The 21,973-nt window shown below is 43.4% G+C and overlaps 1 protein-coding gene across 1 annotated transcript in view; it reads left to right on the forward strand.

Moving 5' to 3' along the window:
• The window catches only part of otud7a (OTU deubiquitinase 7A), a 113,738-nt gene extending 99,165 nt beyond the window's left edge, over positions 1–14,573 (forward strand). The window contains exons 9-11 of the mRNA XM_072281919.1: positions 2,850–2,961; positions 11,130–11,214; positions 12,871–14,573. Coding sequence (XP_072138020.1) covers positions 2,850–2,961; positions 11,130–11,214; positions 12,871–14,232 — 1,559 coding nt within the window. The 3' untranslated portion in view covers positions 14,233–14,573. The remainder of the gene's footprint in view (positions 1–2,849; positions 2,962–11,129; positions 11,215–12,870) is intronic.
• The last annotated feature ends 7,400 nt before the right edge of the window (positions 14,574–21,973 follow it).

A 21,973-nucleotide genomic window follows, 5' to 3' on the forward strand; every position in this document is an offset into this window, starting at 1 on the left:
TGTCACTTCACCTGGAAGGACTGTTTTGGGCCCTGAATGGTAGCTAGGGAGGTGGTGTAGGGGCAGGTATAGTACTTGTTCCACATGCAAGGATAAGTGCCAGGAGAGAGGTTAGTGGGAAGGGATGAATGGACAAGGGAGTCATGTAGGGAGCAATCCCTACGAAGTGCAAAAAGTGGGGGGGAGGGGGAGGGAAAGATGTCCTTGGTGGTGGGATCCCATTAGAGATGGCGGAAGTTATGGGGATTGTGTGCTGGATACGGAAGCTGTGGGGGTGGTAGGTGAGGGCAAGAGGAACCCTATCACTGGTGGGGTGGCGAGAGGATGGAGTGAGAGCGGACATGCGAATTGGAAGAGATGTGGTTGAGAAGCCCCTTTGAAGAAAGAGGACATCTCCTTCATTCTGGAATGAAAAGCCTCATCCTGAGAGCAGATGTGGCAGAGACAGTGGAATTGAGAGAATGGGATGGCATTTTTACAAGTAACAGGGTGGGAAGAGGTAGCTGTAAAAATCAGTGGATTTGTAGTAGACATTTCTGGATAAGTTGTCTCCAGAGATAGAGGCAGATCAAGAAAGGGGAGGGAGGTGTCAGAAATGGACCAGGTAAATTTGAGAGCAGGGTAGAAATTGGAGGTAAAGTTGATGAAGTCGACGAGCTCGGCATAGGTGCAGGAAGCCGCACCAATGCAGTCATCAGTGTAGTGTAGGAAAAGTGGAGGAGTTCCACCAGTGTAGGCTTGGAATACAGACTATTCCAAGTAGCCAAAAGAAAAGCAGGCTTAGCTGGGGCCCATGCTATGGCTATGCCTTTTGTTTGAAGGAAGTGGGAGAAACCAAAGGAGAAAGACAAAAAGGCAGGCATGGCTGGGACCCATAGCTACAATTGACTAGCAACACACATAAAAGTTGTTGGTGAACGCAGCAGGCCAGGCAGCATCTCTAAGAAGAGGTACAGTCAACGTTTCGGGCCGAGACCCTTCATCAGGACTAACTGAAAGGAGAGCTAGTAAGAGATTTGAAAGTGGGAGGGGGAGGGATGGAGCCAAGAGCTGGACAGTTGATTGGCAAAAGGGATATGAGAGGATCATGGGACAGGAGGCCTAGGGAGAAAGGAAGGGGGGGGGGACCCAGAGGATGGGCAAGGGGTATAGTGAGAAGGACAGAGGGAGAAAAAGGAGAGAGAGAAAAATAATGTGTATATAAATAAATAACGGATGGGTACAATTGACTATCATGTTCACTGATATCTTTAGCCTCTCACTTCGGCAGTCTGAGGTACCGATCTGCTTCAAGCAGACATCACTTATATCGGTGCCTAAGAAGAGTATGGTAACCTGCCTCAATGTCTGTAGTCCAGTAGCACTTACATCCACTTTGCTAAAGTGCTTTAAGAGGTTGATGATAAAACATATCAACTCCTTCCTGTGATGCCACTTGGATCTGCTCCAATTTGCGTACCAGAACAACGGGCAATACAGAGGCCATCTTATTGGCTCTTCACTCAACCATGGAACATCTGGGCAGCAAAGATGCTCCTTATCAACTACAGCTTGGCATTCAATACTATCATTTCCTCAAAACTAATCAACAAGCTTCAAGACCTTGGCCTCAACACCTCCTTGTGCAATTGGATCTTCAATTTCCTCACTTGCAGACCTTAGTCAGTTCGGATTGGCAACAACATCTCCACAATGTCCTTCAGCACAGGTGCACTACAAGGCTGTGTGCTTAGCCCTTTGCTTTACTCACTTATGATTGTGGGGCTAAGCTCAACTCCAAAGTTTGCTGATAACACCACTGTCATTAGCCGAATCAAGGGTGGTGATGAATCAGCATAGAGGAGGGAGATTGAAAATCTGGTTGAGTGGTATCACAACAACTTCTCACTAAATGTCAGAAAGAAGCTGAACATTTACTTCAGGAGGAGGTGGTCTCTGAATCAGTTCTCATTGGGTGTGGTCACCCAATATACTTGACTCTGATTCTGAACTCTAAATTCCTCTATATAATAAATTCAGAAAACTGTCCTGGGCACAGCATTTACAATTGTTTGTACAAAGAAAGCACAGCAGTGCCTCTACTTCCTTATAACTTTGTGAAGATTCAGCATGACATGTAAAACTTTGACAAACATCTATTCATATGTGGTAGAGAGTATATTGACTGGATGCATCGTGGCCTGGTATGGAAACTTCAACCCCCTTGAATGGAAAATCAAGTCGTGGATATGGCTCAGTCCATCACGGCTAAAGCTCTTCCACTTTGAGCACATCTACACAGAGCACTGTCTCAGGAAAACAGCATCCATTATCAGGGACCAGCAGCACTTAGGCTCGCTTCTCACTGCTGCCATCAGGAAGGAAGTACAGGAGACTCAGGGTCCACACCAGCAGGTTCAGGAGCAGTTCCTACCCCTCAACCATCAGGCTTTTGAACCTGTGGGGATAACTTCACTCAAATTAACTTGCCCCATCACTGAACCATTCCAGCTATGTATGGACTCACTTTCAAACACTCATCATTTCATGTCCTTGACTTTTATTGTTTATTTACTTTTTTTCTCTTTAGTAGTTGCAAAGATGTTTTTTTTTTGCACCTTGGTTGCTTGTCAGTCCTGTTGAGACACCCAGACCATAGCCCTCCATACCCTACCATCTATGTACCTATCTAAGTTTCTCTTAAACACTTAAATCGAACTTGCATGCAACAATTTTAATGTTTCTTTGTAAGAATGCAAAGGGAAAGGTACAGCAAAGAGATACAATTTTCATTTTAGACACCTAACCTTTGATTTGACATTCTAGAATCTTCACTTTTATTAAATGTACAAATACTTTCTGTCTTTTAGCTGCAATTCCTTTGACTGATTCAGAACACAGACTGCTACCCTTGCACTTTGCAACAGATCCAAAGAATTGGGAATGGGGAAAGGATGATAATGACAACACCAAACTGGCTAAGTAAGTGATTATGGTTCCTTGTAATTTCTTCAGCGATTTGACCGGGGCATGACTGCGCAAGTGTGTGGGCGTCAGCCAGTGAGAACAGCAAGAAGAGTTTAAAGGGAGACAGTTATTTCTTCAGCTGTTTGATCGGGGCAAAACTGCATAAGCGCGTGGACATCAGCCAGTGAGAACAGCAAGAAGAAGTTAAAAGGAAACATTCAGTGTATTATAGACCACCAAATGGGGAGCGAGAATTGGAGGAGCAAATTTGTAAGGTTGTGATTGTGGGATTTTAACTTTCCACACATGGACTGGGAAGCCCGTACTGTAAAAGGGCTGGATGGTTTGGAGTTTGTAAAATGTGTGCAAGATAGTTTTTTGCAGCAATACATAGAGGTACCAACTAGAGAAGGGGCAGTGTTGGATCTCCTGTTAGGGAATAAGATAGGTCAGGTGACAGAGGTTTGTGTTGGGGAGCACTTCGGGTCCAGTGATCACAATGCCATTAGTTTCAACATAATTATGGAGAAGGATAAGCCTGGACTCAGGGTTGAGATTTTTGATTGGAGAAAGGCTGATTTTGAGGAGATGCAAAAGGATTTAGAAGGAGTGGATTGGGACAATTTGTTTTATGGGAAGGATGTAATAGAGAAATGGAGGTCATTTAAAGGTAAAATTTAGAGGGTACAGAATCTTTATGTTTCTGTTAGGTTGAAAGGAAAGGTTAAAAGTTTGAGAGAGCCATGGTTTTCAAGGGATATTAGAAACTTGGTTTGGAAAAAGAGAGATACCTACAATAAATATAGGCAGCTTGGAGATAATGAGGTGTTCAAGGAATATAAAGAAAGTAAAAAGAATCTGAAGAAAGAAATTAGAAAAGCTAAAAGAAGATATGAGGTTGCTTTGGCAAGGAAGGTGGAAATAAATCCAAAGGGTTTCTACAGTTATATTAATAGCAAAAGGATAGTGAGGGATAAAATTGGTCCCTTAGAGAATCAGAGTGGACAGTTATGTGCGGAGCAAAAAGAGATGGGGGAGATTCTGAACAATTTATTTTCTTTGGTATTCACTAAGGAGAAGGATATTGAATTGTGTAAGATAAGGAAAACAGGTAGAGAAGTTATGGAAACTATGATGATTAAAGAAGAGGAAGTACTGGCGCTCTTAAGGAATATAAAAGTGGATAAGTCTCCAGGTCCTGACAGGATATTCCCTAGGAACTTGAGGGAAGTTAGTGTGGAAATAGCAGGGGCTCTGACAGAAATATTTCAAATGTCATTAGAAACAGGGATGGTGCTGGAGGACTGGCGTATTGCTCATGTTGTTCCATTGTTTAAGAAGGGCTCTAAGAGTAAACCTAGCAATTATCAGCCTGTGAGTTTGACATCAGTGGTGGGTAAATTGATGGAAAGTATTCTTAGAGATAGTATATATAATTATCTGGATAGACAGAGTGTGATTAGGAACAGTCAACATGGATTTGTGCATGGAAGGTCATGTTTGACAAATCTTATTGAATTTTTGAAGAGGTTACTAGGAAAGTTGACAAGGGTAAAGCAGTGGATGTTGTCTCTCTGGACTTCAGTAAGGCCTTTGACAAGATTCCACACGGAAGGTTAGTTAGGCAGGTTCAATCGTTAGGTATTAATATTGAAGTATTAAAATGGATTCAGCAGAGGCTGGATGGGAGACGCCAGAGAGTAGTGGTGGATAAGTGTTTGTCAGATTGGAGGCCGGTGACTAGTGGTGTGCCTCAGAGATCTGTACTGGGTCCAATGTTGTTTGTCATATACATTAATGATCTGGATGATGGGGTGGTAAATTGGATCAGTAAGTATGCAGATGATACTAAGATAGGTGGAGTTGTGGATAATGAAGTAGGTTTTCAAAGCTTGCAGAGAGATTTATACCACTTAGAAGAGTGGGCTGAAAGATGGCAGATGGAGTTTAATGCTGATAAATGTGAGGTGCTACCTTTTGGTAGGACTAATCAATATAGGACATACATGGTAAATGGTAGGGCATTGAAGAATGCAGTAGAACAGAGGGATCTAGGAATAATGATGCATAGTTCCCTGAAGGTTGAATCTCATGTGGATAGGGTGGTGAAGATAGCTTTTGGTTTGCTGGCCTTTATAAATCAGAGCATTGAGTATAGGAGTTGGGATGTAATGTCGAAATTGTACAAGGCATTGGTAAGGCCAAATTTGGAGTGTTGTGTACAGTTCTGGTCACCGAATTATAGGAAAGATGTCAACAAAACAGAGAGAGTACAGAGAAGACTTAGTAGAATGTCACCTGGGTTCCATCACCTAAGTTACAGAGAAAGGTTGAACAAGTTGGGTCTTTATTCTTTGGAGCGTAGAATGTTGAGGGGGAACTTGATAGAGGTATTTAAAATTATGAGGGGGATAGATAGAGTTGACGTGGATAGGCTTTTTCCATTGAGAGTGGGGGAGATTCAAACAAGAGGACATGATTTGAGAGCTAAAGGGCAAAAGTTTAGGGGTAACATGAGGGGGAACTTCTTTACTCAGAGAGTGGTAGCTGTGTGGAACAAGCTTCCAGCAGAAGTGGTTGAGGCAGGTTCGATGTTATTTAAAGTTAAGTTGGATAGCTATATGGACAGGAAAGGAATAGAGGGTTCTGGGCTGAGTGCAGGTCGGTGGGACTAGGTGAGAGTAAGAGTTTGGCATGGACTAGAAGGGCCAAGATGGCCTGTTTCTGTGCTGTAATCGTTATATGGTTATATCTTATAGAGCGGGCATCAGAGTAGAGGGAGACAGAGTAGAAAGGCTCAACGGGGCTTTGGCAATAACGGGTCGAGGCGAGGTAGGTGACCTGTGTAGATTGCAGACAGGAAGAATGTGTGTGAGGCCAGCATTCTGTGCTCGGTGTCAGATGTGGGAAGTCCGGGAGACTCCCATCCTCCCGGACGGCCACATCTGCACCAGGTGCGTCAAGGTGCAGCTCCTTAGGGACCATGTTAGGGAACTGGAGATGCAGCTCGATGACCTTCGTCTGGTTAGGGAAAGTGAGGAGGTGATAGAGGGGAGCTATAGGCAGGTAGTCAGGTTGGGGCCTCGCAAGACAGATAAGTGGGTAACAGTCAGGGGAGGGAAGGGCAGGAGTCAGACACTAGAGAGCACCTCTGTGGCTGTACCCCTTAACAATGAGTACTGTTGGGGCTGACAGCCTAACCGGGGGAAGCAATAGTGGCCATGCCTCTGGCACAGAGTCTGGCCCTGTGGATCAGAAGGTTGAGGAAAGGAAGAGGATGGCAGCAGTTAGGGGGTCAGACAGGTGATTTGTGGATACAGAAAAGAAACACGGATGCTAGTTTGCCTCCCAGATGTCAGGGTCTGGGATGTTTCTGATCACGTCCATGATATCCTGAAGTGGGAAGAACAGCCAGAGGCCGTGGTACATATTGGTAGCAATGACATAGGCAGGAAAAGGGAGGAGGTCCTGAAAGCAGACTACAGGGAGTTGGGAAGGAAATTGAGAAGCAGGACCACTAAGGTAGTCATCTTGGGTTACTGCCTGTGCTACGTGACAGTATGTATAGGAATAGAGTGAGGTGGATGATAAATGTGTGGCTGAAGGATTGGAGCAGGGGGCAGAGATTCAGATTTCTGGATCATTGGGACCTCTTTTGGGGCAGGAGTGACCTGTACAAAAAGGACGGGTTGCACTTGAATCCCAGGAGGACCAATATCCTGGCGGGGAGGTTTGCTAAGGCTATTGGGAAGAGTTTAAATTAGGATTGCTGAAGAGACGTTGGAAGAGGTGGTTGGCTCACAAATAGAGAAAGCTTGGAGACAGTGCGAGAGGGAGGATAGGCAGGTGATAGAGAGGAGACGCGCTCAGACTGATGGTTTGAGATGTATATGTTTTAATGCAAGGAGTATTATGAACAGAGCGGATAAGCTTAGAGCGTGGATCAGTACTTAGAGCTATGATGTTGTGGCCATTACAGAGACTTGGATGGATTGGGGCAGGAATGGTTACTTCGAGTGCCAGGCTTCAGATGTTTCAGAAAGGACAGGGAGGGAGGCAAAAGAGGTGGGGGTGTGGCACTGCCAATCAGAAATAGTGTCACGGCTGCAGAAGGGGAGCAAATCATTGGGGGATTGTCAACTGAGTCTCTGTGGGTGGAAGTTAAAAACAGGAAGGGGTCAATAACTCTAGTGGGAGATTTTAATTTCCCAAATATCGATTGGCATGTCCCTAGAGCGAGAAGTTTAGATAGGGTGGAGTTTGTTAGATGTGTTCAAGAAGGTTTCTTGAAATAATATGTAGATAAGCCTGGAAGAGGAGAGGCTGTACTTGATCTGGTATTGGGAAATGAACCTGGTCAGGTGTCAGATCCCTCACTGGGAGAGCATTTTGGAGATAGTGATCACAATTCTATCTCCTTAACTATAGCATTGGAGAGGGATAGGAACAAACAAGTTAGGAATGTGTTTAATTGGTGTAAGGGAAAATATGAGGCTATCAGGCAGGAACTTGGAAGCATAAATTGGGAACAGATGTTCTTAGGGAAATGTACGGAAGAAATGTGGCAAATGTTCAGGGGATGTCTGCGTGGAGTTCTGCACAGGTACGTTCCAATGAGACAGGGAGAGGATGGTAGGGTATAAGATCTGTGGTGTACAAAGGCAGTTGTAAATCTAGTCAAGAAGAAAAGAAGAGCTTATGAAAGGTTCAAAAAACTAGGTAATGATAGACATCTAGTAGATTATAAGGCTAGCAAGAAGGAGCTTAAGAAAGAAATTAGGAGAGCCAGAAGAGACCATGAGAAGGCCTTAGCAGACAGGATTAAGGCCCCCAAGGCACTTTACAAGTATATGAAGAGCAAGAGGGTAAGATGTGAGAGAATAGGACCAATCAAGTGTGACAGTGGAAAAGTGTGTATGGAACCGGAGGAGATAGCAGAGGTACTTTTCTTCAGTATTCACTACGGAAAAGGATCTTGGTGATTGTAGGGATGACTTACAGCGGATTGAAAAGTTTGAGCATGTAGATATTAAAGAAGAGGATGTGCTGGAGCCTTTGGAAAGCATCAAGTTGGATAAGTCACCGGAACTGGCTAAGATGTATCCCAGGCTACTGTGGGAAGTGAGGGAGGAGATTGCTGAGCCTCTGGGGATGAACTTTGCATCATCAATGGGGACGGAAGAGGTTCCGGAGGATTGGAGGATTGCAGATGTTCTTCCGTTATTCAAGAAAGGGACAAGAGATGGCCCAGGGAGTCTTACTTCAGTGGTTGGTAAGTTGATGGAGAAGATCCTGAGAGGCAGGATTTATGAACGTTTGGAGAGACAATCTGATTAGGAAAAGTCAGCATGGCTTTGTGAAAGGCAGGTCATGCCTTACGAGCCTGATTGAATTTTTTGAGGATGTGACTAAACACATTGATGTAGTGTATATGGATTTCAGCAAGGCATTTGACAAGGTACCCCATGCAAGGCTTATTGAGAAAGTAAGGAGGCATGGGATCCAAGGGAACACTGCTTTGTGGATCCAGAACTGGCTTGCCCACAGAAGGCAAAGAGTGGTTGTTGACGGGTCATATTCTGCATGGAGGTCGGTCACCAGTGGTGTGCCTCAGGGATCTGTTCTGGGACCTCTACTCTTTGTGATTTTTATAAATTGCCTGGATGAAGAAATGGAGGGATGGGTTAGTAAATTTGCTGATGACACAAATGTTGGAGATGTTGTGGATACTGTGGAGGGCTGTCAGAGGTTACAGTGGGACCTCAATAGGATGCAAAACTGGTTTGCGAAGTGGCAGATGGAGTTCAACCCAGATAAGTGTGAGGTGGTTCATTCTGGTAGGTCAAATATGATGACAGAATATAGTATTAATGGTAAGGCTCTTGGCAGAGGGATCTTGGGTTCCAAGTCCATAGGACACTCAAAGCTGCTGCGCAGGTTGACTCTGTGATTAAGAAGCCATACGGTGCATTGGCCTTCATCAATCGTGGGATTGAGTTTAAGAGCTGAGAGGTAATGTTGCAGCTATATAGGACCCTGGTCAGAGTCCACTTGGAGTACTGTGTTCAGTTCTTGTTGCCTCACTATAAGAAGGATGTGGAAACCATAGAAAGTGTGCAGAGGAGATTTACAAGGATGTTGCCTAAATTGGGGAGCATGCCTTATAAGAAGAGGTTGAGTAAACTTGGCCTTTTTTCCTTGGAGCGATGGAGGATGAGAGGTGACCTGATAGAGGTGTATAAGATGATGAGAGGCATTGATCGTGTGGATAGTCAGAGGCTTTTTCCCAGGGCTGAAATGGCTTGTACGAGAGGACACAGTTTTAAGGTGCTTGGAAATAGGTACAGAGATGTCGGGTAAGTTTTTTCCGCAGAGAGTGGTGAGTGCGTGGAATGGGCTGCCGGCAATGGTGGTGGAGGCGGATATGATAGGGTCTTTTCAGAGACTCCTGGACAGGTACATGGAGCTCAGAAAAATAGAGGGCTATGGGTAACCCTGAGTAATTTCTAAGGTAAGGACATGTTCAGCACAGCATTGTGGGCCGAAGGGCCTGTATTGTGCTGTAGGTTTTCTATGTTTCTATGTAATATTAATTTCAATGTGACTTTTTGTCCTTTTGAAAATTATATGGATTGATTAATGATCTGGTCCAGACATAGGTTTGAGTTTATGCTCCACAACTGAAGAACTGCGTGCAGAGTCTTTTTCATTTACGAGTGTGGACACTGGCTTTCGGCTTCATTAAACCATACGATATAGGAGCAGAATTAGGCCATCTGTCCCATTGAGCCATTTCATCATGGCTGATCCAATTTTCCTCTCAGTCCCAATCTCCTGCCTTCTCCCCATATCTCTTCATGCCCTATATAATCTGTAATCTTTCAACCTCTGCCTTAACTACACACAATTATTTGTGTCTCACACTGATTAAGATTTTTACTGCTATGCTGAAGGTATTTCATTTTAGCAGTTCTGTAAGAGCAGTCTGTTTTGCTATTAGCATGTTTGGGTTTGAGCTGAAGATAAACGAGTTAGGTTGTTGAATTTAGGAATGTATGTCAGCCAGCCAGCCAGGATAGTGGAATTGGGAGAAGGTACTAGAGAATGCTGAGCCTGTTTGTTTGAGGTGGATTTCGCGAGATGCTCAGAAGGTGGTGTGTGCTTTCACGCAGACTATGGGTCCAGCGTGCGAGTTAAAGACAACTTCAAGATGAGCTCCATCTTGTGTGCACACCTGGACTGGGGTTAACTGTAATGAGCTCTTTTTATTTTTTCCTTTTCCCTACTAACTGTTCAATAAAGCTGAAATTATAAATATACTTTCTTTGTAATTGTATGCAGTGTACGATCTGTCATTTCTTGATGGGTAATTGCAAGTGGTAATTACATTTGCACAGTATTGGCTCAGATTGGGGATGTGGGTGGTCAAAACATCCCAGCTCTCCTGGTCTGGTGGAACCCAAGTCACATCTACCCGAGACATAGGGAGTTTGAGTGAGGTGGTTATCTCACTGCTGAGTCCGGTGGCTGTTAGCGAGGGACTAAAGAGCCGCATCTCTCAAGACGCCCGGTAAAAAGGGGTTTCACTCGGCCTCCACAGCTGCCTGTGGCAAAAAAATTCCACAGATTCACTACTCTCTGGCTAAAGAAATTCCTCCTCATCTCCGTTCTAAAAGAACCGCACCCCCCCCCTTTTCTAAGGCTGTGTCCTCTGGTCTTAGACTCCCCCACCATAGGAAACATCCACACCATATTCACTCTCCATGTCCTTCTTTAACCCCTTTAATCCCTCAAAACTACCTGCCCCTCCACCTATCTGCAAACTTTGCAACGAAGCCAGTCATTCCATTATCCAAATCATTGACATGTAATATTAAAAAAATCGGTCCCAACACAGACCCCACTAGTCACCGACAGCCAGTCAGAAAAGGCTCCTTTATTCTCACTCTTTGCCTCCTGCCTATCAGCCACTGCTTTATCAATGCTAGGATCTTTCCTGTAGTACATTGGTCTCGTAGCTTGTTAAGCAGACTCATGTGTGGCACTTTGTGAAAGGCCTTCATCTGGTGATTTTTAGATTGACTGAGTCTGTATGATTTAATTTAACAAGAGAAGTTAGTATATTTGTCACTGACAGTGTTTTCTGTTTCGATGTTATGTCACTGTGCATTCTTCTCTTCCAGTTTGATCCTCTCCCTGGAAGCGAAGCTTCACCTACTGCACAGCTATATGAATGTATCCTGGATTTGTATTCCTGCTGAAACAAGGGTAAGCTCTCTCCCACATTTCAGGAGAAGTGCCAGAAGATTATGCTGTGAATAAATTGTCCTGTGGAACAGAATAAACAGTCTATAGAGTTTCAAGCCAAATGTCTAAAATTCATTTCCTCCTATGGATGCTGCTTAACCTGCTGAGTTTTTCCATCAGATTTTTTGCTCCAGATTCCAGCATCTGTGTCCCTTGCTCCAGTATTCCCCTTCTGATTCTATATGTCCTTCACCTTTCTCCTAATGGCTTCCATTATCAATATTTATCAGATTCCAGCACCTCTGACCTTTTGATCCTACTTATCACCTGTCAGCGGCTGGCCCCATCTTCACCTACATCTTAACCTCCCAAACAACAGGAATTATGCAGATGCTGGAAATTCAAGCAACACACATCAAAGTTGCTGGTGAACGCAGCAGGCCAGGCAGCATCTCTAGGAAGAGGTGCAGTCAACGTTTCAGGCCGAGACCCTTCGTCTTAACCTCCCATCTGGCTCCATCTGCCTTTCCTCTGTTTCTCTACTTCCACCTATTAGGCAACTTGCCTCTGTCTTCTTCCAACTCCACCTCTCACTCTCCCTCACCTAATTGCTTCTCCCCATCATTCCCACACAAATGTGTGAACACACACTCTCACAGATACACAGTCATGTGCAAGCATACGCATGCATATACATGTGCACGAGTGCACCTGTACATACACACGCACTTACTCCACAAACAGATGCGTGCATACACACCTGTACGTACATACACAGAGAGAGAGACACACACACGCACACACACACACACACACACACACACACACGCACACGCACATCTCCAGCAAATGGTCTGTTGCCCCAGGCTGTACCGTTAACTTTTCCCAGTCATTGTGCCAGATTGGATTCTATAGGTGATCTTCACCCCCTTGAAATACAGGAAGAATGGTCAACTAGGTGCTCTGTAGTTTTTTTTCAAAAACTAAACTTTATTCATAAAATTATATAGAAGAAATACAAGAACAGTGCACAGCTTTCTCTACTTTTACAGTGTTGTTAGGTCTCTACGTTTGTAGTGTTATTATTTTATACATTTGTAATATTAGCATCTTTAGCACTGTTAACAATACAAACTGAAGTGTTTAAGAAGCTTTTTACACAGGGCTTAACCCATCAATGTCCAGTTGCAACAGGACCTTGGACTACAATTTTTCTACACAAAGCCTTTACATTGCCTGCATCAAGCTTCAATGCATCCCTTAGCAGATACTAGTGCCAGCTGGCAGCATTCCCTTGCGGGTGTCTCATTGTACGAGAAAACCAACAAGTTTCAGGCAGATCAAAGAGTTGATGATCTTGCAACAACATTTGATGCTATCTCAGAATTGCTGGGATCAGAGAGTCGTCTGTTGTGCAGTTGTGTTGCGAGAGGATCTTGACAAGGGCTAGTCATCTTATGCCATTGCAATTGTTGAAGAAAACGAGCCTGCACCTGATGCCACTCAAAGCTTGTTCATATAGCCTATTTTGATGAGGTACTCAAAGGAAGTTGGTATACTATTGTGTAAACTGTGCGACTAAGGTCAGATAGCAGTGGATAGACCTTGTAATGATTTTTTTCTCAGTTGTTATCAGATATAGTTTTAAATTTATTTTTGAAAAATTTGCATTGACAGGCACCTTTGGCCCAACCAGAATCACCAACTGCTTCAGCTGGGGAAGACGTCCATTCCCTAGCTGATTCGATGGAGTCAGATAGAGATTCTATCTGCAGCAACTCCAACCTGAATGGAAACAGAAATAAGAAAGGAGAAAAACAGAAAAAGGACAAGGAAAAGAATAGGACAGATTCTGTTGCAAATAAGCTTGGGAGCCTTAGTAAAACTCTGGGAATTAAAATTAAAAAGAACATGGGGGGTCTTGGTGGACTGGTGCATGGAAAGATCAGTAGAGGAAACACAAGCAATGGCCGGAATGGGGAGACTGGAGACAAACTCAAGAAGAAAGAATCCAACAAAACTCGGAAGGAAAGCAAAGAGGAGTCATCACATTCTGCAAGTTCATCCCCTACTGATAAATCAAATGTCTCTGTTAAATCTCTAGTGGAGAAACATTCTGATCAGTGGAAATACAGCACTGATGTCAAACTCAGCCTCAACATACTGAGAGCTGCTATGCAAGGCGAGAGGAAATTCATTTTTGCTGGTCTTCTGTTGACCAGTCATAGGCACCAGTTTCATGAGGAGATGATTAATTATTACTTGACTACAGCTCAGGAGCGCTTCAATGCAGAGCAAGAACAAAAGCGCAAGGAAGCAGAAAAAAAGTCATGCAGCAACTCTGTATGTAAAAAAGAGGAGCAAGAGCCATCTCAAACCAAGTTAGAACCAAATTCACAAGAGGACACTCCTCAAGGCTCTTCTCAAAGCCATATAGGTCACCTGAGCTCTAAACAGCAGGGAGCTAGTGACCAGGTATCCATGAGCACTTCACCTCTGAACAGTGGAACCCCTAAAGCTGGCACTCTCACCTCTGCCCACTTTACCCATATGCCAGCTTTGTTGCAGCATGTCATCCATGTATCTGATGTGAGATCTGAGCCAAGTTATCTAAGTGATAATCAGCCACCTGTCATCAGTTCTCTGAAAACATGTGCAACTTATCCACAGCATAGTCGCTCACTATCTTATCAAAGCTATTGTCCTGTGGGTCTATCAGGCCTCCCCACTGTGGAAACCATGGAACCTCTAAACTGTTTGCTGCCCCCTGAACACAAAAGCCACACATATACCAATGGGTTTGGTTCTGGTGATATGAGTGACTATTTGGAATATGCCGATGAGGACTCTTCCTTTGTGTGGCAGAGTGAAGAAAATAGCAGAGTAAGAAGTGTGGCAGCTCCGCCTTATTCCATACAACAGAACCGATGCAAACAGCACAACTGCCCCTTCTACGGCCGTCCAGAGACAGAGTTTTACTGCTCCTACTGCTACAAGGAGGAGCTCAAACGCAGGCAGCAAGCAAACAAGTCTGTTTGACTGTGATGGTTGTATGCAAAGTTCTGAATTAACAAACTCTGTCATAACAAATATTTTGATGAGCAATTTGCTAAATGTAAATCAACCAGGATCAGGGGTTCGTTCCACTTTGAGAGTCTTGGAGCTGCACTGCAGTTGGATCGATTGGAACATCTGTGCCTCCAGGACTGAAACTCCAGACCCAAATTCCAGCCCACTATCCAGGGCAGGAGAAGACCTTTTCTGTTACTTCTTCATGGACTGTTACCAAATAGTTGATTATATTCCTACGTGTATGTTTTTTTAATTAATCTATTGCAAAATTAATTCCAGTGATAATTTGCACATTAATTACAACTGTAAAGGTGAAATATAGCAGAAAGTAACCAATTATTTATGTGTTTGTGAACTAGAAGATCATTATGATGGAACTTTACAAGCAAAAGTTTAAAAATTGTAATATAGAAATTATTTTTATATTATTTTCACAGATGTGCTGCAAAGCAATATTTTGCGCTTTTTATTAAAAGACAATTGCCACTTTAATAGATTATTAAATTGCTGAAACTATTTAGAGGCATACAGTAGAGCATTATGATGTATGTTTATGAGCTCTAGTGAGCTTGGGAGTGGCTTGAGTGTTCACAGATTTTGATACTTAGTAAACATGCAACTTTGTTTGGGGAAAGCAGTTTTCCCAAAGCTGATTTTCAGTATTTAAATAATAGCCTCAATCTGGTGTTGCGCTGTAAAGCATCTGTTATATTTATTTTGCTGTTTCAGCTTAGAATATCTCAAAAAGAAAGCCACACATCTCCTGTCTGTAAAAAGTACTTACTAGTACAGATGCAAAGCAATGGAAAAGAGAAAGAAAGCCAGTAACCCGGGTTCTTTTGACCTAAATCCAGAACCCTAGATTCACTTGTCTAGTGATTGTTAAAAGTTCACAACCAGACACAACTGGCTATATTTGTCTTTTCATCTACTTAACCGTGAGTATTAGACAGTGACCTTAAAGGGTCTGACTAGACTAGTAGCTGAATATCACCACACTGCTTCAGATCCAGATGACCTGTAAATTATGCCAAGGGAGTATTTACTAGTTTATTTAATAATGTAAGGCAGACTATTTCTGTGTGGCTTTTATTTTTAATATTTTTTGTCTTTTGCTTTAATATGAACTGAAACTGTGGAAATATTTTGTTCAATACTGATTCTTAGCACTATGCACACAATGACAAGCAAAAATGATGGGATGGGGTTTACTTTTGGCTTCCCCCACTCCCCAATGCCACTTTCCTCTCCCTGCAACCTTAAGTGGTTTTACAGGCAGTGCAATTTTCTTCTTTGGCAGTGCCCTGCCCAAGGTCAGTGCTGTCTATTTAATTAACCAAAACATATAGCGAGGAATGCAAATAGAGTGAACTTGCACAAATACTTTGATTCCTGTGTTATGTTTGCTATTTATGTTATCTGGCAGCTTTGCTGCCTCAAGCTTTTGTTCACACTCTTACAGACTCTTACAATGTGAGGGAAGGTACCCATTTCTAATCCACTCTGGCTCAGTATGTACCCCAGAGCTGTGAGGAATTACTCAAGGAAAATGCAAGTGAGTTTAAAATGCTAACCTTCTTCATTAAAACTCTCCTTCCATTGGGCATGGGAGGAAGGTGGTCATGGAATCGTCCATTGAATCATCTTCTATGGAAATTGAAGTAAAGTTTATATTTACTGGATATTGTGAACTTTCAGGGCAGGCATGGGTTCACTAAACCTTCAAAGGACAAAATAATTATTTTTCGTGTTGGATTTCTCAACAAGAAATAAATTTTGATGTGGCTAAGAATTTAGTAAAATGATAAAAGTGTTTTGACCTATAGAGAATAATAGTGAGTTCAAGAAACTTGATAAGGTCCTTTGAAATATTGAACAGTGTAGTAGCTTTTGCTTAACTTGGGTAAGTTGTCCTGAAATTTTTTTCTACAGTATCTATGATCATCCCAAGATTTTCAAATGGTTTGGAGCTTGAGATTTTCAAGAAACTATTGAAGCCTAATGCCAAACCTGATCGCTGGCATGAAAGTCATATATTAAATAATGGATTGAAGCTCATGTATAGGATGCGATCAGATAGTATGTTCAATGTGTAACACATTACCTTTCTTGATTGATCATAATATTATGCATTGTTTTAAATGTTTGTCGCCCAACTTGCACTGAAAAATTAAAACCTAAGTTATTCTGAATTCTTGTATTGTAATGTTTTCTGTGTCTTTCTGAAATTAAGATATATCATTATTTAATTGTGGATTGTTAATCAGTGTCTGAGAGACTGTGATACAATCAGGAATCGCTAAGATGCTAACTTGGTTACAGGTGGGCCATTCCGAATGCATTACAGATAGAGGGACAACCAATATCCAGACTTACTGCTTCTGATCAATAACGACTGCCCTTGTAAATTACAGGAGAAATTCTGCTAAGAGTTGGATCAGGATTTGCTGGGAGATTCCTCCATTATTAAGTGTCCTGCTGAGGATAAGCATCTAGTTAATGCATTTCTTGAGAGAAAAAAGTAAACTCATTAACTTTATTGTGAATATATTCTTTTATTTCTGTGCATTTGGATTCAAGCACATTAATATTTTGTAAGTTTCTCAGTGTTCAGATAACTTAATTTAATTATTTTGAATGTAAACTGCACTCTACACAAGCTGTGTGCTCCATATCAGGTAGAAATCTAAGGAAAGTAACATTCATCTCATCACATTTGGCTCATGTTAAAATGCAGAGGCAACCCTTATGCGTACTGTAAAATAAAATGAGACTCTATGTTAGTACGTTCATTTATCTTGTTTAAGATGTGGGTCAGGACAATTTCCTCTCGAGATCTAGTCCGAGGTAGGGTCCATTCTTTGTGGATTTAATTGCTGTATGCAAAGTGGTGTTAATTTACATCAGCATCTACAACATACATCAATAAGCTTGGGCATTTGATAAGAATAAAAGTAGATTAACTTGGCTCTGGTGCACAGTTTCACTATCACAGTTTCACAAAGCCTTGTCAGACTTTAAAATGTAATTTGAGCAAGGTAAACGTACACTTGAACTGCAGAAACTGCAAGATCAGAACCAACTACAACACACTCATTATAAAACATTGACACTTTCTGTCTTGCAATCAATCCATGCAAAACATTTTCTCTATGCTTTAAATGACCTGGAAATTGAGCAATATAACCTACCAAGGAAGGCTAGCATTTCTTTCATAAGTTGACATCTGACAAAGCTAAGACCAGATTACAGCTCAAGTGAGAGATGATTTTCTCTGTCTAGCCTTACAAGCATTGGCTTGAAAAATCAAAATTTGTTCAGCAAGTCAGTTTAGTGTAATTTCATGCAAAGTTGCGTGCTAATTTATTTACTGATTAATGTATATTTTAGAAGCTGTAAACAGAATTTAATAACTCCGTTCTCCATTCGTCTTAGAACCCAGTCTAGTTAAGTTCAATAAACGTAGTAATATCGCACAAAAGTCAGTATCTCTGCCTTAGGGAACAAGACTGGGCAAGTAACTGAAGTGGCAATGGGGGAGCACTTTGCCTTGAGCGAGCATAATTCAATTAGTTTTAAGATACTCGTGGAAAGAATAGGTCAGTCCTACAAGTTAAGGTTCTAAAGGCCAGTTTTGGGTGAATTAGGAAGGATCTAGCAGAGTTCGATTGTGTGAGCCTCTTTACAAGGAAAGGAACAAATAACAAGTGGGAGGTTTTAAAGAGTATGATATCAAGAGTCTGAGGGCAGCATACTCCTGTTAAGATAAAGGGTAAACTTGGCAAGTTTAGGTAACCCTGGCTGATGAGATATTGAAGCTCTGGTTGAAAAGAAAATAGTGAGCAAATATTGGATTTTGGAGATCAGAGACAAGTGAATCCTTTGATGACTATAAAAAGTTTAAATACACACTGAAGAGGGCTGTACTGAGGTCCATATAAACTGCATAACAATACTTCCTTTGTTAATATACTTACTTTAAAAAAACTGAAGTAATTTGCTAAAAAGAACCTCCCACCAACAAATTGGTGCTGTATCCCTAATCCTTTCCAAGCCCTGAGTCTGAAGAAAGTGTGCTGACTGCCAATATTGATCTCACATTTAGCACTCCTCCCTTGAACCCAAGTCAGCATATGATGATCCTGCGCTAGCACAGCATTTCTGCTTTTCTTCAGCTAGTGTTTCGTGTCTTGTGCAAGGGTGCAGTGTTTAAATCCAAGAGTAAATGCAGGTCACCCAAACGTCTCTATAGATTGAGAGTTATACAGCATGCAAACAGGCCATCAGCCCAACTTGTCCATGCCAACCAAGACGCCTATCTAAGCTAATCCCATTTACCTGCATGTAGCCCATATCCCTCATTTTTTCCTATCCACGTTTTTGAATGGTTTAAACATAAATTGTTTAATGTTGTAAATGTTTGAAATAAGTTTTAAACCTTGTGCCTCCCTCCTCCACCTCCTCTAGCAGCATATTCCTTATAGCAATCATCCTCTGTCCCTTTAATGGTTTCACCTTAAACATGGGTTTACACTGCCTGCCCTGAATAAGAATTTGAATATCTATGCTCCTTCATAATTTTATAAATCTCTTTAAGGTCAACCCTCTGCCAGGGAAAATGGTCCTGTCGCACTCACTCCATCTTCCCGTCACCTTAACAGTGAAAGAGTTACTCTTGTCCTTACCTATCACCCCATGAGCTTCCACATCCAACACATCATCCTCCACAACTTCCATCATCTCCAAAGGATCCTACCACCAGACATATCTTTATATACCCCTCAGCCCCCACCACTTTCCATGGCCTCTTCTTGTGTTACGATGAGGGCACCCTCAGGGTGGAGAAACAACACTTTATTTTCTGTCTGGGTAGCCTCCAATCTGATGGCATAAATATCAATTTCTCTTTCTGATATATAAAAAAATCCATCCCCTCCCCTCTTTTTTTTTACAAAATATCTTTACTGACTAACACAATTGCTACACAACTACTAGTCAATCACCATTAAACTAAAATGTTTCCATCGCTGTCAATGATAGCGCGAATCCCCCACGGAGCCCAATGGTCCTGGAAAGCCTCTATGGTCGCCGTGGACAGCGCGAGTTCCCTCGGACATACCCCCTAAACATTGCCCAGCAGTCTGTCCGGGCAGATCCCTCCGCCACCCATTTCCAGGACCCACGGAGAGCTGTTTTCACCAGTCCCAGGAGCAAGTTGACAAGGACATCCTCATCCCTCCATGCCTCCTCCTTACTGGATGTCCATATGTGAATTGGGTGGGGCTAAAATGTAACCAGAAGGCGAGAAGCAGTCCTCGCAGATAGACAAAAAAGGAGCTGCAGCCTCGCAAACTGCATGTCTCCTCCATTCCGCAGAAGTGACATGAGGCTGGGAGGTCCGTGTACAAAGTAAGGAAATTATTACAAGGTACTGTTCAATGCAGCAGCCTCCACCCCAGATCCCCAAGGTGCATGGGAAGAAATCCCTCGTAAAGGGACTTCCATCGGGACCCAGCCCCCGCGCCCCCCCCCACCTCCAGGTGGAAAGACCGCCGGCAATGGCATGGCAGGATGGTGGACAAAGGCTAAGAAGTGGAGGATGTGGAGTGGCACATCCTACTTGCATCCCTGAATAGGATTGTGGGTGTCGACGAGAGACGGCTCAAGCTGTGTGGGATCGGATCTTGGATAAGATTGCAGGGCCTGGGCCCGACAAGCAGCACTAGCGGTGCAGAGGTAGGGCAGGGGTCGGCCAGGATTCCACCCTCTGCCAGAGAAGGAGATTCCTGGCCTGAAGCAACCATGTTCCAGACTCTCAGTAGGTCCTGATTGAAGCCGGACAGACTCCGCAAAGCAGCACGGCTGATGGCCTTCGGTGGCAGCCGCATCTCTTCATAAAGACAGCAGCCCCTCTGGAGAAAGTACGTCACCAACATGTGCCACCTGAGAGGGAATTTCTGCAGGGTCCTGAGGTGGAGAGCCGTCAGCCGTGTATGAACACATTCCAGCATCTGTCCACCCTCTCCCACTGGAAGACTCAAGACCGCCGCAGAGACCCAGTGTTTCCTGTTACCCCAGAAGAAGTCCACTAACCTTATGCATTCTTGTGACAAAGAGGGCAGGTGGGGCCAAGGTGACCATCCAGTACCACAATTTGGAGGCCACCAGGTGGTTTATGACCACCACCCTGCCTCGATATGAAAGCACCATGAGAAGGCCTGACCAGCATCCCAGCCAGGCCATGACTTCCATCTCCAGGTCCTGCCAGTTCGCCAGCCATGTCTCCTCAGAAGGACTCAGGTAGATTCCCAGATAGAGGAGCTCCCTGGTGCTCCACTCAAAAGCTCTTATTTCCTCCGGCAGAGAGTCCACCTGCCACTGACCCACTAAGAGTCCAGAACATTTTGCCCAGTTGGTCCTAGCGGAGGATGCTGCCAAGAACACTTCCTGGCACTCGCGTATCCTCTGCAGATCACTGGGATCTGTCACCATTTGGAGCACGTCATTGACGTAGGCCGAGAGGACGACCTCCATGTCCAGTTTGCACAGAACCAGCTCCGTCGGCTTTCGCTGAAGAATGCTGAGGAATGGTTCTACACGGATTGCATACAACTGGCCAGACAGGGGGCACCCCTGAAGTACTCCTCTTCTGAAGGGAATGGGCGCTGTCAATGGTCCGTTGATGTTAACAAGGCACTCTGCAGCAGAATATAAGAGCTGAATTCAGGGTACAAAGTGTTTTCCAATCCCAAATCCCTGCAGGAAACTGGGGTCTACCCAGTCAAATGACTTCTCCTGGTCAAGAGAGAGAAACACTGCCAGGGACCCAGTTTCCTGGAGCAGGTGGATCAGGTCCCGGACTAGATGGACATTGTCCTGAATGGAGTGGCTGGGTCCCCTTACTCTGTCCCCTTACCTCTTCTCAGCTGCCTATTACTTCCCCCTGGGTCCCCTCCTCCTTCCCTTTCTCGTATAGTCGACTCTCCTCTCCTATTAGATTCTTTCTTCTCCAGCTCTTTACCTTTCCCATCCACTTGGCTTCACCTATCTCCTTCCAGCTATCCTTCTTCCCCTTCCCTCACCTTTTTATTCTATCATCTTCCTCCTCCTTTTCCAAACCTGTAGAAGGGTCTCAGCCCAAAACGCCAACTGTTTATTCATTTCCATAGATGCTGCCTGACCTGCTGAGTTCCTCCAGCATTTAATGTGTGTTCCCAGCCTAACCAGCTATCCAGTCTCTCCTTTTAACTCAAGATCTCCAGTCCAAGTAACATTCTTGTGAATCCTTTCGGTATCCTTTCTAGCTTAATCCCATCCTTCATATAACTTGGTCACCAGACTGTACACAATACTTTAAGTACAGCCTAACTAATGTTTTGTGGCCTATTTCATTTGCATCCTGTTTTCTTGAGCTTTTTGAATGAGTTTTTATTGATTCCTATGAACAGATTCTTTAATTCGTTTTGATCTCCCATAATACCTTGTTATTTGTTTTTAAGAAAATATTTCTTTTAGTTGGGCTCCAAGACCTCAACATTCTTACCCATACTGCACTGCAGTACTTTTGGGACTTGGTCCGTGAGGGATGTTTATATACATAGAATAGTACGGCACAGTACAGTACAGGCCCTTCAGCCCACAATGTTGCGCCGACCAAAGTGTTGAGGTACATTTGAGAATCACAAACCTGGAAACAGAGTTTAAATCC

The sequence above is a fragment of the Mobula birostris genome, chromosome 18 (genome assembly GCF_030028105.1).
Source record: "Mobula birostris isolate sMobBir1 chromosome 18, sMobBir1.hap1, whole genome shotgun sequence".
Classification (NCBI taxonomy): domain Eukaryota; kingdom Metazoa; phylum Chordata; class Chondrichthyes; order Myliobatiformes; family Myliobatidae; genus Mobula; species Mobula birostris.